This window comes from Rattus rattus, chromosome 6 (genome assembly GCF_011064425.1).
Source record: "Rattus rattus isolate New Zealand chromosome 6, Rrattus_CSIRO_v1, whole genome shotgun sequence".
NCBI lineage: Eukaryota > Metazoa > Chordata > Mammalia > Rodentia > Muridae > Rattus > Rattus rattus.
In genome coordinates, this window is record NC_046159.1 from 16,499,869 (window position 1) to 16,515,163 (window position 15,295).

General features: G+C 36.0%; 1 protein-coding gene across 1 annotated transcript; it reads left to right on the forward strand.

Moving 5' to 3' along the window:
• The first annotated feature begins 13,365 nt into the window (after positions 1-13,365).
• LOC116902713 (taste receptor type 2 member 124) lies at positions 13,366-14,295 on the forward strand. The gene has a single exon (XM_032905069.1). The coding sequence runs from the start codon at positions 13,366-13,368 to the stop codon at positions 14,293-14,295; it is 930 nt and encodes a 309-aa protein (XP_032760960.1).
• The last annotated feature ends 1,000 nt before the right edge of the window (positions 14,296-15,295 follow it).

Sequence of the window (15,295 nt, forward strand, 5' to 3'; positions counted from 1 at the left end):
TATACATTTTGAGTGTTATTCCTTTCCGGTTTCGGCAAACATTCCTCCCCCCCCCTTCCTTATGGGTGTTCCTCCCCACCCTCCCCCATTGCCGCCCCCCCAACAGTCTAGTTCTCTGGGGGTTCAGTCTTAGCAGGACCCAGGGCTTCCCCTTCCACTGGTCTCTTACTAGGATATTCATTGCTACCTATGAGGTCAGAGTCCAGGGTCAGTCCATAGTCTTTAGGTAGTGGCTTAGTCCCTGGAAGCTCTGGTTGCTTGGCATTGTTGTACATATGGGGTCTCGAGCCCCTTCAAGCTCTTCCAGTTCTTTCTCTGATTCCTTCAACGGGGGTCCTATTCTCAGTTCAGTGGTTTGCTGCTGGCATTCGCCTCTGTATTTGCTGTATTCTGGCTGTGTCTCTCATTAGCAATAGCATAAAGTAGAACACCAATGATGAATATAATTGGAGGTATATATTTCTCTATATTATATACATGTATACCATTGCTTCTTTGAAAGGATGTCCAGTGTTCTTCAATTGTATAACCATGCCAGTTTTATTATGTTTGTTGCCATAATATCAAATAAACCAGTGGTTCTTAATCTTCCTAGTTCTGCAATCTTTTAATACAAATTCTCATGTTGTTGTGACCCCAAATCACAAAATTATTTTGTTCCTACTTAATAGGTATAATTTTCTGCTGTTATGAATCATAATGTAAATATTTGATATACAGAATATCTGCTATATGACTCCCAAGGACAGTCTGAAGAATAGTTAAATGACTCTCTCATTTCTCAGTAGAAGAATATAGAGTTAGTATACTAGCTATATGCAACACTCACTGCTGAAAACAATAGAATGGCATGTACTAACACAGGTAGTCACTGCTCAAGTAATAAGTGCAGTAGTTCTTACAATTTTCTATGATTATATTACATTTCTATTGTCATGAGAAAAATTGGGGGAAATACAAGTGAGAAAATCTGATGAAGAGCTATTGTGTTCTTGCTACTAAATGCAGTTGACTAATGCCATGAACTCAATGTCAAAATTCAAGAAGTAATGTGTGCACTACTAGGACTACTGTGAAAAGTTAATTTAGAAAGAAAGAAAAGTTTTCAAGACTTATTCCATGGTTTTGACCTATTTTAACTGTAAATTTTACCAATTTCTAGATTCTAGATGACTTGATGCATACTGAATTTCTCCCTGTAACTTACTTGCTGTGACCATTGCCAATCAGAAATGCTGTACAGTCTATGAACGGAAGAGTTTTATGATATTTTCTATGAAAGAAATAGTGTCATTCCCTGAACATTACAAAATAAGTCAAAAGAGGTAGCATATTGCCTTTTTGTAGGAAGAAATCCTTTAGAGATAAATGGGAGTGATGCTGCATGCTTATTTGCAAGTATGGAAATGAGGACCTATTCTCTTTCAAAATTTACACATTTTTATTTGCTTATGTTCTATTGGATTTGGTTTTTGTCAAGTTTGCATGACAGCTAGTAAAATGTTTAAATCCAATAGAATCAATTTTAGGGAATGATAGCCAGGGCCACACCATCATATAAATTCTTCCACTTTAAATTATAATTCTAGAAAATAAAGTAAATTGTTTCTCAAAAGCATTTTAACCCCATAAATTCCCAATGAATGGTCTACCAAGAGAAAGTCATAGACGACATTCCTTAACTGAGCATTCACCGGTTACTCCTAGCAAACCAGTTGTGTCATGAAAAAAGGGAAACTTTCTTTTTTTAATTTTATTTTTCTTGGGTATTTTATGTATTTACATTTCAAATGTTACCCCTTCCCCCCCATCCCCCTTATCCCCCTCTCCTTGTTTCTATGAGGATGTTCCCACTCCCACCTCAATGCCCTGGCATTTCCCTACATTGGAGAAACAAGCCTTCATAGGACCAAGTGCTTTTCCTCCAATTGATGCTGGACAATGCCATCCTCTGCTACAAATGTGGCTGGAGTCATGGGTCCTTCCATGTGTATTCATTGATTGATGGTTTAGTCCCGGGGAGGTCTGCTGGGGTCTAGTTGGTTGACATTGTTATTCTTCCTACGTGGTTGCAAAAACCCTTCAGCTACTTCAGTCTTTTCTCTAACTCCTCCATTGGGGTCCTCTTGTTCAGTCCAGTGGTTACTTGCAGGCATCCTCATCTGTATCAGTAGGGCTCTGGCAGAGCCTCTCAGGAGACGCCCATATCTGGCTTCTGTCAGCAAGCAATTCCTGACATCAGCAATAGTGACTAAGGGCTGCACATGGCATCAATCTCCAGGTCAGGCAGTCTCTGGATGACCTTTCCTTCACTTACTACTCCACTCTTTGTCCCTCTATTTCCTCCCATGAGCATTTTGTTCTCCCCTAGACAATGCAGCACTTCTCAGCTATTAAAAATAATGACTACATGAAATTCTTATGAAAAGCAATAGAACTAGAAAATATCATCCTGAGTGAGGTAACCCAGCCACAAAAGAACACAAATGGTGTGCACTCATTGATAAGTGGATTAGTCCAAAAACTTGGAATACGTAAAAAATTCACAGATCATATGATACTCAAGAAGAAGTAAGACCAACATGTGGATGCTTCATTCTTTCTTAGAAGGAAAAGGTGAACTTTTAATTTCCTCCGTTCATCTGACCTCTGTTATATGAGCCTGATCTCACCTCACAGCATTTACCATGCTCTTATTACTTAGTCTGTCTACCTGCCTATGGCACTATTATCTCCTCCAGCTAACTTTTTATAAAAAGGATGGCCTGTGTCAGTGTTTCAATACAACACCAAACATTATAATCTTTCAGGAAATATTTAAATAAATAGATGTCACTAAATCATGTGAAGATTTCATGTATGCATTTTTAAAAACAGCAAGACCCCATTTTAGCAAAACCTTTGGAGAAATTAAGTAAAGTTAAGAAATTGATAATTGTTTCTAAATTTTAAACAGTATTCTTTTGAAAGCCTTTATTTTCCCTATGAACTTTGGGAAAATCTAATATTTTCTATAAGTGGGTGCTGGTATATAATATGTAATTGTAATTTTATTCCTTTTAAATGATTAATATAATCCTATACAGTCTTTGCTACTCTTCTTTTGTTTGGTTTCTGAAAAAATCAACTAGAGTATTACATGAAATATTATTCTACATGTATCCTAGAAATCTTCCCCTCAAGGATCAAGGAAGTCTGCAGAAGGGGAGGCATAAAGAATTTAAGAATCAGGGATTTGATGGAGGACACTACAAAAGCTAGCCTTTCTATTCATAACAGGACAAATGTATATATAAACTCAGAAACTGTTACAGCATGCACAGAGCCTGTGCAGGTCTGGGCCAAATGGGACTCTAAAGCTGAAAGGAAATCCAGATACGTGTCTCTAACCAAGAAGTTATATTCAATTGATGACAGCTTGCAAATGACACATCATCTGTTTTTTCCAAAGTTGTCTGGCTTGGGAAACAAAAACTCTTAAAAATAGCCTCTGTACCAGCAAGAAATATGCAATGCAAAATGAATGCAAAAATTTGACTATCTTTGTCTTATAATATTCTGCAATGGAATTTTTAAAAACTATACAGGCATTTTTGTAGATACTATGGCTTCCAGTTTTCTGTTTTTATGTGATTTTTGTGTGTTCAAACATGTATGTTTCTGCATATCTATGTGTTTCTTATAATTATTTTGGTCAGTTTTCTTTTGTTTTCTTTTATGTCCTATTCCTATTTGTTTGTTTTTATTTTCTTGTATTGTAATATTTTTTACTATTATTCCATAATATTCCTCTGTGTTTTTATCAAGAGACAGAAAGTATCTGGAACCAGAAGGAAGGGACGGTGAAGAGGAACTGGAAAGAGAAGTGGGAAAGAGACTGATCAGATTATATAGAATAAGAAAATATATTTTCAATAAAAGAAAAATATTAACCTGTTATTTCTGATATAAAGCTAAAAACAGCTCAGTAAAAAACAATCAGCTAAGAAACAAACAAAATCCACAAAAAAAGTCAAATTTTAAGGAATGCTTCAAATATGAAATCCAATTTTTCAGACACCGGTTTCTTTTTTAATTGAAAATAATTTCTTTATATAATATATTCTCACCAAGTTTTCTTAGGTTCTATTTCCTCTCAGTTACTGCCCATTTCTTCATGCATTCAACATTCTATATTCTTTCTCTTTCTCTTTAGAAAAGAAATAGACCAATAAGCAAACAGAAGGAAACTAGAATAAAATAAAATACATAGAGAAACAGAAAAACAACAAAAAAGGATGAGAATTATGTATACAAATACACATGTGTGAATATGTGTACATGTTTATAAGCATGCATATGTAGACACACATAGAAAAAACACACACACACACACACACACACACACATACACACACACACCATAGAATCTCCATATCAGAAATCTTAATAGAGAAGCAAAAGAGAAGTCAAGTAAAAAGTATCCTCCAAACAAAGCTTTAAAAACAAAGCATTTCCAGAAATGTCACTGAATTTCTTTTGTGCTAGTCATCTAATGCTGGACACAGGTTTGCTCTTCATAGTGGTTTGCACACCCAGTATGACTACACTCGAAAAAAAAAAGTTTTTCTTTGTTAGTAGTTACAATTTTAGATAATTTCTGCATTGAAGATGGAGGCTTGTATCTTCCACTCTCAGCACTGGAAACCTATCTGCCTTGAATCTGTGTAGAAAATATACATGCAGTCATGCTCATAGTCTCTGATTTTTGAAGAGGACAGTTCTCATTTTCTTTTTACAAAGCCATCCTACTTACTGATATTAAAATTCTTTTTGTTTAGTTAAAATATTCAGTGTAACTGTAGACATTCTAAAGACTATTATACAATTTCATTATAGTTGTATTAGATAGACATTCTTGACTGTATTATCAGTTCTATTCAGTGGAAGAATATTATTGATATTTGAAAAACTTAGGGCATGTCAAGAAAAATATTAAAGTATGATAATTGGGAGACGTTTATTTTATAAAGGAGTCTACTAATAGTCTATAGAAAACATCTTATTTTCTGTGAGAAATGGTCTTAATGAGAGATAATTTTAGATTCGTTGTCCAAAGGGGTAATTGTATAGAGATGCCATTACTGATACATCTTTAATTTTAAAATTAAAGAATAATATTATTTCTTCCTTATTTTTCTCTCCCCAGCCATTCCCATATATCCTTGATCCCTTTTACATCTTAGTCTTTGTTATATTTGCAACCACACACAGAGACCTAGTCATAAATATTTTGATATGTCTATTGACATTTCATTAACAAGTTCATCAGTGTGAGCAAATTATTCTCTTACATAATCATAACACAAAATATTAGAGTATATAGAAGAAATTTCTTGAATATTATGTAAATAATAAGAGTGCTAGAAACAAAATATTGATCATACATACTCAATCCATTGAAAGGAAAGAAAACTATATAAATACGCAAACTGTTTATACAACCACATTGGAGTCACTTATTTCTTTATTTTCCTTCAGATATTGAGATAAGATTCTCTCATTTTCCACCCCTGGAATTGATTGTGCGTCCATGTATATAGGAATCCACTTTTATCTGCTCAAGATTATCTTCCTAAAGTTTTCTCATATAGAATCCTTCCAGGAAACAAAATAATTTGTAGCTCATACAGTTTCTCGTTCTTTAGCTCTTATTACTCATAATACCTCAGTGTATAGGGTCAATTATATTTCTGTAAATGTAAAGCCCATGCTATTGTTTAGGTAACCTGTACAGGCACATTCTGGGTGCCATTAAGCTCTAGAGAATATCACTACATATTTTTCTAAATATTTTATTTATTTATTTTATTCGTTCTCAGCAAATGAAAAACTGACCTTTACAAATGTCACTACGGGGTGAGGATATTGCCATCTTCCTGGTGGTTATGTTATATGCCTCTATTACCCATGCTAATGTAAGCTTCTTTAAGGAAAGATCCTTATTGAAACAACAGTCAAAGAAAATGTAAAACGGAAAAAGCTACTGGTGCAAAACGTACAGGAAAACCAGGACTCAATGAGAAGATCAAACCTAAGGATAATAGGTATAAAAGAGAGTGAAGACTCCCAGCTCAAAGGACCAGTAAATATCTTTAACAAAATCATAGAAGAAAACTTCCCTAGCCTAAAGAAAAAGATGGCCATAAACGTACAAGAAGCCTACAGAACTTCAAATAGATTGGCCCAGAAAAGAAAATCCTACCCTCATATAATAGTCAAAACACCAAATGCACAAAATAAAGAAAGAATACTAAAAGCAGTAAAGGAAAATGGTTAAGTAACATATTAAGGCAGACCTAACAGAATCACACCAGACTTCTCACCAAAGACAATGAAAGCCAGAAGATCCTGGACAGATGTCATACAGACACTAAGAGAACACAAATGCCAGCCCAGGTTACTGTATTCTGCAAAACTCTCAATTAACATAGATGGAGAAACCAAGATATTCCATGACAAAACCAAATTTACGCAATATCTTTCTACAAATCCAGCCCTACAAAGGATAATAAGTGGTAAAGCCCAACATAAGGAGGCAAGCTACAGCCTAGAAAAAGCAAGAGACAGGTCGTCTTGGCAACAAAACCATGAGAAGAAAATCACACAAACATAGTTTCATATCCAAATATAGATATAACAGGAAGCAAAAATCACTATTTCTTAATATCTCTCAACATCAATGGCCTCAACTCTCCAATAAAAAGACACAGATTAACAAACTGGATATGCAATGAGGACCCTGCATTCTGCTGCCTACAGGAAACACACCTCAGAGACAAAGACAGACACTACCTCAGAGTGAAAGGCTGGAAAACAACTTACCAAGCAAATGGTCTGAAGAAGCAAGCTGGAGTAGCCATTCTACTATCGGATAAAATCTATTTTCAACTAAAAGTCAACAAAAAAGATAAGGAAGGACATTTCATATTCATCAAAGGAAAAATCCACCAAGATGAACTCTCTATCCTAAATATCTATGCTCTAATTAAAATGGCACCTATATACAGAAAAGAAACCTTACTAAGGCTCAAAGCACACATTGCACCTCACACAATAATAGTAGGAGATTTCAACACCCCACTGTCATCAATCAACAGATCATGGAAACAGAAATTAAACAGAGACATAGACAGACTAAGAGAAATCATGAACCAAATGGACTTAACAGATATTTATAGAACATTCTTTCCTAAAACAAAAGGATATACCTTCTTCTTACCCCCTCGTGGTACTTTAACCAAAATTGACCAAATAATTGCTTATAAAACAGGCCTCAACGAATACAGAAAGATAGAAATAATCCCATGCATCCTACCTGACCACCATGGGCTAAAGTTGAACAATGCTCTACTAAACAATAACCTGGTCAAGGAAGAAATAAAGAAAGAAATTAAAGTCTTCTTAAAATTTAATGAAAATGAAGGTACAACATACCCAATCTTCTGGGACACAATGAAAGCTGAGCTAAGAGGAAAACTCATAGCTCTGAGTGCCTGCAGAAAGAAACAGGAGAAAGCATATATCAGCAGCTTGACAGCACACCTAAAATCTCTAGAACTAAAAGAAGCAAATACACCAGGAGGAGTAGAAGGCAGGAAATAATCAAACTCAGAGCTGAAATCAACAAAGTAGAAACAGAAAAGGAAGGTACAAAGAATCAACATAACCAAATGTTACTTCTTTGAGAAAGTCAACAAGATAGATAAACACTTTGCCAGACTAACGAGAGGACACAGAGAGTCTGTCCAAATTAACAAAATCAGAAATGAAAAGGGAGACATAACTATAGAATCAGAGAAAATTCAAAAAATCATCAGATTCTACTACAAAAGCCTATGTTCAAGAAAACTTGAAAATCTGCAGGAAATGGACAATTTCCTGGACAGATACCAGGTATAGAAGTTAAATCAGGACAGATAATCCATTTAAACAACCCCATAGCGCCTAATGAAATAGAAGCAATCATTAAAGTTTTCTGAACCAAAAAGAGTGCAGGTCCAGATGGGTTCAGTGCAGAATTCTATCAGACCTTCATAGAAGACCTCATACCAATATTATCCAAACTATTCCACAAAATTGAAACAGATGGAACACTACCGAATTCCTTCTATGAAGCCACAATTACTCATATACATAAAGCACATAAAGACCCAACAAAGAAAGAGAACTTCAGACCAATTTCCCTTATGAATATCAATGCAAAAATACTCAATAAAATTCTGGCAAACTGAATCCAAGAGCACATCAAAACAATCATCCATCATGATCAAGTAGGCTTCATCTCAGTCATGCGGGGATGGTTTAATATATGGAAAACCATCAACATAATCCACTATATAAACAAACTGAAAGAACAAAACCATATGATCCTTTCATTAGATGCTGAGAAAGCATTTGACAAAATTCAACACCCCTTCATGATAAAAGTCCTAGAAAGAATAGGAATTCAAGGCCCATAACTAAACATAGTAAAAGCCATATACAGCAAACCAGTTGCTAACATTAAACTAAATGGAGAGAAACTTGAAGCAATCCCACTAAAATCAGGAACTAGACAAGGCTGCCCACTCTCTCCCTACTCATTCAATATAGTTCTTGAAGTTCTAGCCAAAGCAATCAGACAACAAAAGGAGATCAAGGGGATACAGATTGGAAAAGAAGTCAAAATCTCACTATTTGCAGATGATATGACAGTATATTTAAGCAATCCCAAAAGTTTCACAAGAGAACTACTAAACCTGATAAACACCGTCAGCAAAGAAGGTGGGTATAAAGTTAACTCAAATAAATCAGTAGCCTTCCTCTACACAAAAGAGAAACAAGCTGAGAAAGAAATTAGGGAAACGACACCCTACATAATAGTCCCAAATAATATAAAATACCTCAGTGTGACTTGAACCAAGCAAATGAAAGATCTTTATAATAAGAACTTAAAGTTTCTGAAGAAAGAAATTGAAGAAGACCTCAGAAGTTGGAAAGATCTCCCATGCTCATGGATTGGCAGGATTAACATAGTAAAAATGGCCATTTTACCAAAAGCGATCTACAGATTCAATGAAATCCCCATCAAAATACCAATCCAATTCTTCAGAGAGTTACACAGAACAATTTGCAAATTCATCTGGAATAACAAAAATCCCAGGATAACTAAAACTATCCTCAACAATAAAAGGACTTATGGGGGAATCACTATCCCTGAACTCAAGCGGTATTACAGAGCAATAATGAAAAAAAACTGGATGGTAGTGGTACAGAGACAGACAGAGAGACCAGCGGAATAGAATTGAAGACCCAGAAATGAACCCACACACCTATGGTCACTTGATTTTTGACAAAGAAGCCAAAACCATCCAATGGAAAAAAAGATAGCAGTTTCAGCAAATGGTGCTGGTATAACTGGTGGTCAGCATATAGAAGAATGCAGATCGATACATGCTTAGCATCCTGTACAAAGCTTAAGTCCAAGTGGATCAAGGACCTCCACATCAAACCAGATACCCTCAAAGTAATAGAAGAAAAAGTGGGGAAGCATCTCGAACACATGGGCACTAGAGAAAATTTCCTGAATAAAACACCAATGGCTTATGCTCTAAGATCAAAAATCAACAAATGGGATGTCATAAAACTGCAGAGCTTCTGTAATGCAAAGGACACTGTTGTTAGGACAAAATGGCAACCAACCAATTGGGAAAAGATCTTTACCAATCCTACAACAGATAGAGGGCTTATATCCAAAATATACAAAGAACTCAAGAAGTTAGACCACAGGGATACAAATAACCATATTAAAAATGCAGTTCAGAGTTAAACAAAGAATTCACAGTTGAGTAATGCCAAATGGCTGAGAAACACCTAAAGAAATGTTCAACATCCTTAGTCATAAGGGAAATGCAAATTAAAACAACCCTGAGATTTCACCTCACACCAGAGAGAATGGCTAAGAACAAAATCTCAGGTGACAGCAAATGCTGGCGAGGATGTGCAGAAAGAGGAACACTCCTCCATTGTTGGTGGGATTGCAGACTGGTACAACCATTCTGGAAATGAGGCTGGAGGTACCTGAGAAAATTGGACATTGAAGTACCTGAGGATCCAGCTATGCCTCTCTTGGGCATATACCCAAAAGATGCCCCAACATATAACAACGACACACGCTCCACTATGTTCATAGCAGCCTTCTTTATAATAGCCAGAAGCTGGAAATGATCCAGATGTACTTCAACAGAGGAATGGATACAGAAATTGCGGTACATCTACACAATGGAATATTACTCTGCTATCCCAAACAATGACTTTATGAAATTCTTAGGCAAATGGATGGAACTGGAAAATATCATCCTGAGTGGGGTAACCCAATCACAGAAAAACACACATGGTATGTCCTCATTGATAAGTGCCTATTAGCCCAAATGCTTGAATTACCCTAGATGCACAGAACACATGAAACTCAAGAAGGATGACCAAAATGTGAATGCTTCACTCCTTCTTTAAAAGGGGAACAAGAATACCCTTGGCAGGGAATAGGAAGGCAAAGTTTAGAACAGAGGCAGAAGGAACACCCATTCAGGGCCTGCCCCACATGTGGCCCATACATATATAGCCACCAAACTAGATAAGATGTATGAAGCATAGAAGTGCAGGCCAACAGGAACCGGATGTAGATTTCTCCTGAGAGACACAGCCAGCATACAGCAAATACATAGGCCAATGCCAGCAGCAATCCACTGAACTGAGAATGGGACCCCCATTGAAGGAATCAGAGAAAGGACTGGAAGAGCTTGAAGCAGCTCAAGACCCCATATGAACAACAATGCCAACCAACCAGAGCTTCCAGTGACTAAGCTACTAACCAAAGACTATACATGGACTGACCCTGGGCTCCAACCTCATAGGTAGCAATCAATAGCCTAGTAAGAGTACCAGTGGAAGGGAAAGCCCTTGGTCCTGCCAAGACTGAACCCCCAGTGAATGTGATTGTTGGGGGAGGATGGTATTAGGCGGAGGATGGGGAGGGGAAGCCCATATAAAAGGGAAGGGGTAGGGGTTAGGTGGATGTTGGCCCGGAAACCGGGAAGGGGAATAACAATCGAAATGTAAATAAGAAATACTCAAGTTAAGAAACATAAAAAATAAAAAAATATAAAAAAAAGAAGAGATATTGTTTCACAACCTAAAGCAAACCGCTGAGACAAAAGGGGAAAAATGGCATACCTGAAGATAAGACTAAAAGTGGGAAGAATAATTGTCCCCTTGGTGAGATTTGTACTTACAAACCTGAAAGGCTTCACAGTTCAAGGCTTCACAGTCCATGAGTATTCCTCATGGAGTACTACTACAGTGCCTGCTTGCTTTCTGCTTTCTATGCAAGAAAGCAAGTCTACATAAATAGTTAACTATCTTGGTTGGCCTTTTTGGTGAGACAATCTAAGGATAGGTGGACAACATCTAGAGTGCATTACCTACAAATGTAGTGAGAACAAGTAAAACAAAAGACAAATGTTTTAGTAAAATAGAAAGAAAACAATATATGTAAGAGGCTCCAAGGTGGGCAGAGCTTGTTAGGTTTTGTGACAGTTTAAAGCCCACAAAGACTTGTTTAGTCTAATTTGGTTTATGCAAAGATTTGATTTCTGAAATGGTAGCACCTGTCAGTTGCCGATCTCTTCAAGAGACTTCTATACGTCCCAGTTATTCTTCCACTGTATAAATTGTTTTCTGATGTCTCTTTGATCCCCATGGATGCTGAGATCTGAAGATTGCATGCTCACAAAGTTAGAACAAGTCTTTTCTCTTTCAAATGCAAATATCCCCTTCTATATCTGATTTGAAATTTCTTGATATATAAAATGGAGAATGTAGAAAAGAGACTCTCTTCCTTGATATTGAAAACAATATAAATCTAAAAATCATTTACATTATAAATCAAATTTGAAACTTAGCAAAGATAATTTAAATACATTATAAATGTCCAAGTGTCTCATGCACCATCTGACAAAGTCTGAGTGATTAATAGAATGCAACATTTTTCAATGTGTAATTGTCAATTAGCAGATGAACAATTTTCTTTTATCAGAAGACACAATGAGATATATATGGTCAAGGCTAAAACAGTTTTTAAAGTATTTTATCAACATGAATTTTAAATTAAAATCTTTTTTAGCTCTGAATCCCTTTCTTATTATTTATTTTATTGATTTGCATTTCAAATATTATCCCCCTTCCTGGTTTCCCCTCAGTAAATCCCCTCTCCCATTACCCTCCCCCCTGCTTCTATGAGGGAGCTCACCCACCCACCCACCCACCTTGCATTGCATTACATTGGGGTATGTAGTCTCCACAGGACCAAGGGCTTCCCCTCCCATTGGTACTAGATATGCTGATGCCAAGAAGAGGTTACTAATAGGAGCCTGGCATGGCTCTCTTCTAAGAGGCTTTCAGCTCTGCCAGAGCCTGACCAATAGAGCTCTTGATGCTTGCAGCCAACCATTGAAATGAGCATGGGGATTGCAATGGTCATGGGGGAAGGACTGAAGATGTTAAAGGGGTTTGCAACACCATAGGAAGAAACACATTATCAACAAACCTAGAACTCCCAGGGACTAAACCACTTTCCGAAAAGTATACATGAAGGGACTCATGGCTCCAGCTGCTTAAATTAAAAATCTTAAACCAGTCTATAAGTTTTTGAATTCTGCTTTATTTTCTTCTGAAGTATAAAGAGAAGTTGACTATTCACCATGAATCCACCTTTCTCTCTTTGAATCCAGGTTCAACTTTCAGTGCGGAAAAAATAGGTCCTGAACTCAGGGGAAATTGATGTTTTATGAGAAAAACACATACCTGACTCTGAATGACTTTTAAGTCTTCAGTGGCAAGACTCATGACTAAGCACAATTATTTTTAATTTATATTCATTGAACAAAGTTTTTGTAACATTTGTACCTCAGGACTCAAAACAGCATAAGCAAATTTTCTAAATCTAAAATGGTCAGAGATGCAAAACAGTAGGAAATAATTTCTTGATTTTCATACCAGCAAATATGTGTTGTCCTTTGTTCCTAAATCATCTACCGAATATTTCAGCCCACAACAATCACATAAAAACATTATCTAGGACTTAACAGAGAACTGAAAAAAAGGAACCAGAACATAGGCAGATTAAATACCAAGTGGAAGATGCTTGGCCTGCCTTATAATCGGGCATTGCAGAAGGAGGAGGACAAAGAGGAGAAATATTTTAAGTACACAGTGGACCACATGCCAGGCATTTGATCAGTACAAGAGGAGCAGTGATATTAGACTTTGGATTTTCTTTGTTTCAATATGGTATCTGTCCTGCACATCATCTCCACCATTATAATAATCGCAGAGTTCGTTTGGGGAAATTTAAGCAATGGTTTGATAGTGCTGAAGAACTGTCTTGATTGGATGAATATAAAAGAGCTCTCCACACTTGATCAGATACTCATTCTCTTGGCAATTTCCAGAATTAGTCTCATCTGGGAGACATTTCTCATGTGGGTTAAAGATAAATTAATTTCATCTATTACCATAGAAGAATTGAAAATGATTATGTTCAGTTTTATGCTATCTAGCCACTTCAGTCTCTGGCTTGCTACAGCTCTAAGCACCTTCTATTTATTCAGAATAGCTAACTGCTCTCGGCAGATCTTTCTCTACTTAAAATGGAGACTAAAACATCTGATCGTGCAGATGCTACTGGGAAGCATGATATTCTTGATCGCAAATATAATACAAATAACTGTCACTCTTGAAAAGAGGTTCTATCAATATGAAGGAAACACAAGTGTGAATTCCATAGAGAAGGAGTTTGCAATTTTGATAGAGATGATGTTATTTAACATGACTATATTTTCTGTGATACCATTTTTATTGGCCCTGATTTCTTTTATTCTGCTAATCTTCTCTTTATGGAAACATCTCCAGAGGATGCAGCTCAATTCCAGAGAAGATAGAGACCCTAGTACCAAGGCTCACAGAAATGCCTTAGGAATTATGGTCTCTTTCCTCTTGCTCTATACTATGTATGTCCTATCTCTTCTTATATCATGGATTGCTCAGAAGAATCAAAGTGAACTGGTTCATATTATTTGTATGATAACTTCACTCTTGAATCCTTCAGTCCACTCATCTATCCTGATTCTGGGTAATTGTAAATTAAAACAGAGTTCTCTTTGTATACTGAAGCACCTGGGATGTAGGCTGAAATCACAGAATACACCAACTACATAAGACATGCAACAACCTACGGGGTTTTAGATACAAACAAATCTATGAGGAAGTAATTCACTAACTTTTTCTCCTTATGATAGAGTAACAGTTTTTTTTTTAATTAGTAAATGTAACTCACTGGCTAAGGCTCATATAACAGTTATTTTAACATTGAATCAAAGTAGAAGTGTCAGCACATACCTTTAATCATACATCTCCTTCAAATACAGCATTCAAGAGGAAGGTGGATCTCTGCCAGTTCAAGGAAAGTCCAATTTAAATGGTCATTTCCAGGAAAATCAGAGATATGTAGTGTGACTCATTCTTTAAAAGTTTTTCAACAAATTCAAATTTTGCAAGATCTCATTTTATGAAGTTTATATAGGTAATGTCGCAAAATCGTTTGCATCATGTATGAGAAATTATTGGCCAAGAGTTTATTCACAGAATAACAAGGTTTCTCTATCACTATCCTGCCTGGTGAAAAATACAACCTAGAACAAAGTGATGATTGGAGGAATAAAAATCAGCCAGATAGTAGTACATGGAAACAGGTATCCACTTATAAATCTACACTGTGTAATCTTTATTCAGGTTGCTAGAAATACAGCTTACTTTAAAAAATATAGTCCATACTTGCAAGTATATTTTTATTAATATATGTGCTATACTTAAAATAGTGAAATTTACTTATTTAGCCATATTGGTTCCTTTCTTGAAGCTGGAACAAAATGGCCTAGCAAACACAACTTTTAGAAGAAAAGTTTTATTTCAGCTCACAGTTCAAGGATATTTTATCCCCTTCTTCTGCTTCTTATATGATTATGGTCACTGCGATTAATTTAAAAATCATTAACATTTTTGCAACCATAGAATTCTCTATATACTATGAAGATTTACATATTTTAGATTTTATAAATATATTTTTGCAGTTCTTACATTCATAATGCAAGTTTTAATGGTTGTTATCATATGCCTTTGAAATTAGTGGAGGATTTGGATGAGGGTATAAAGGATTTTT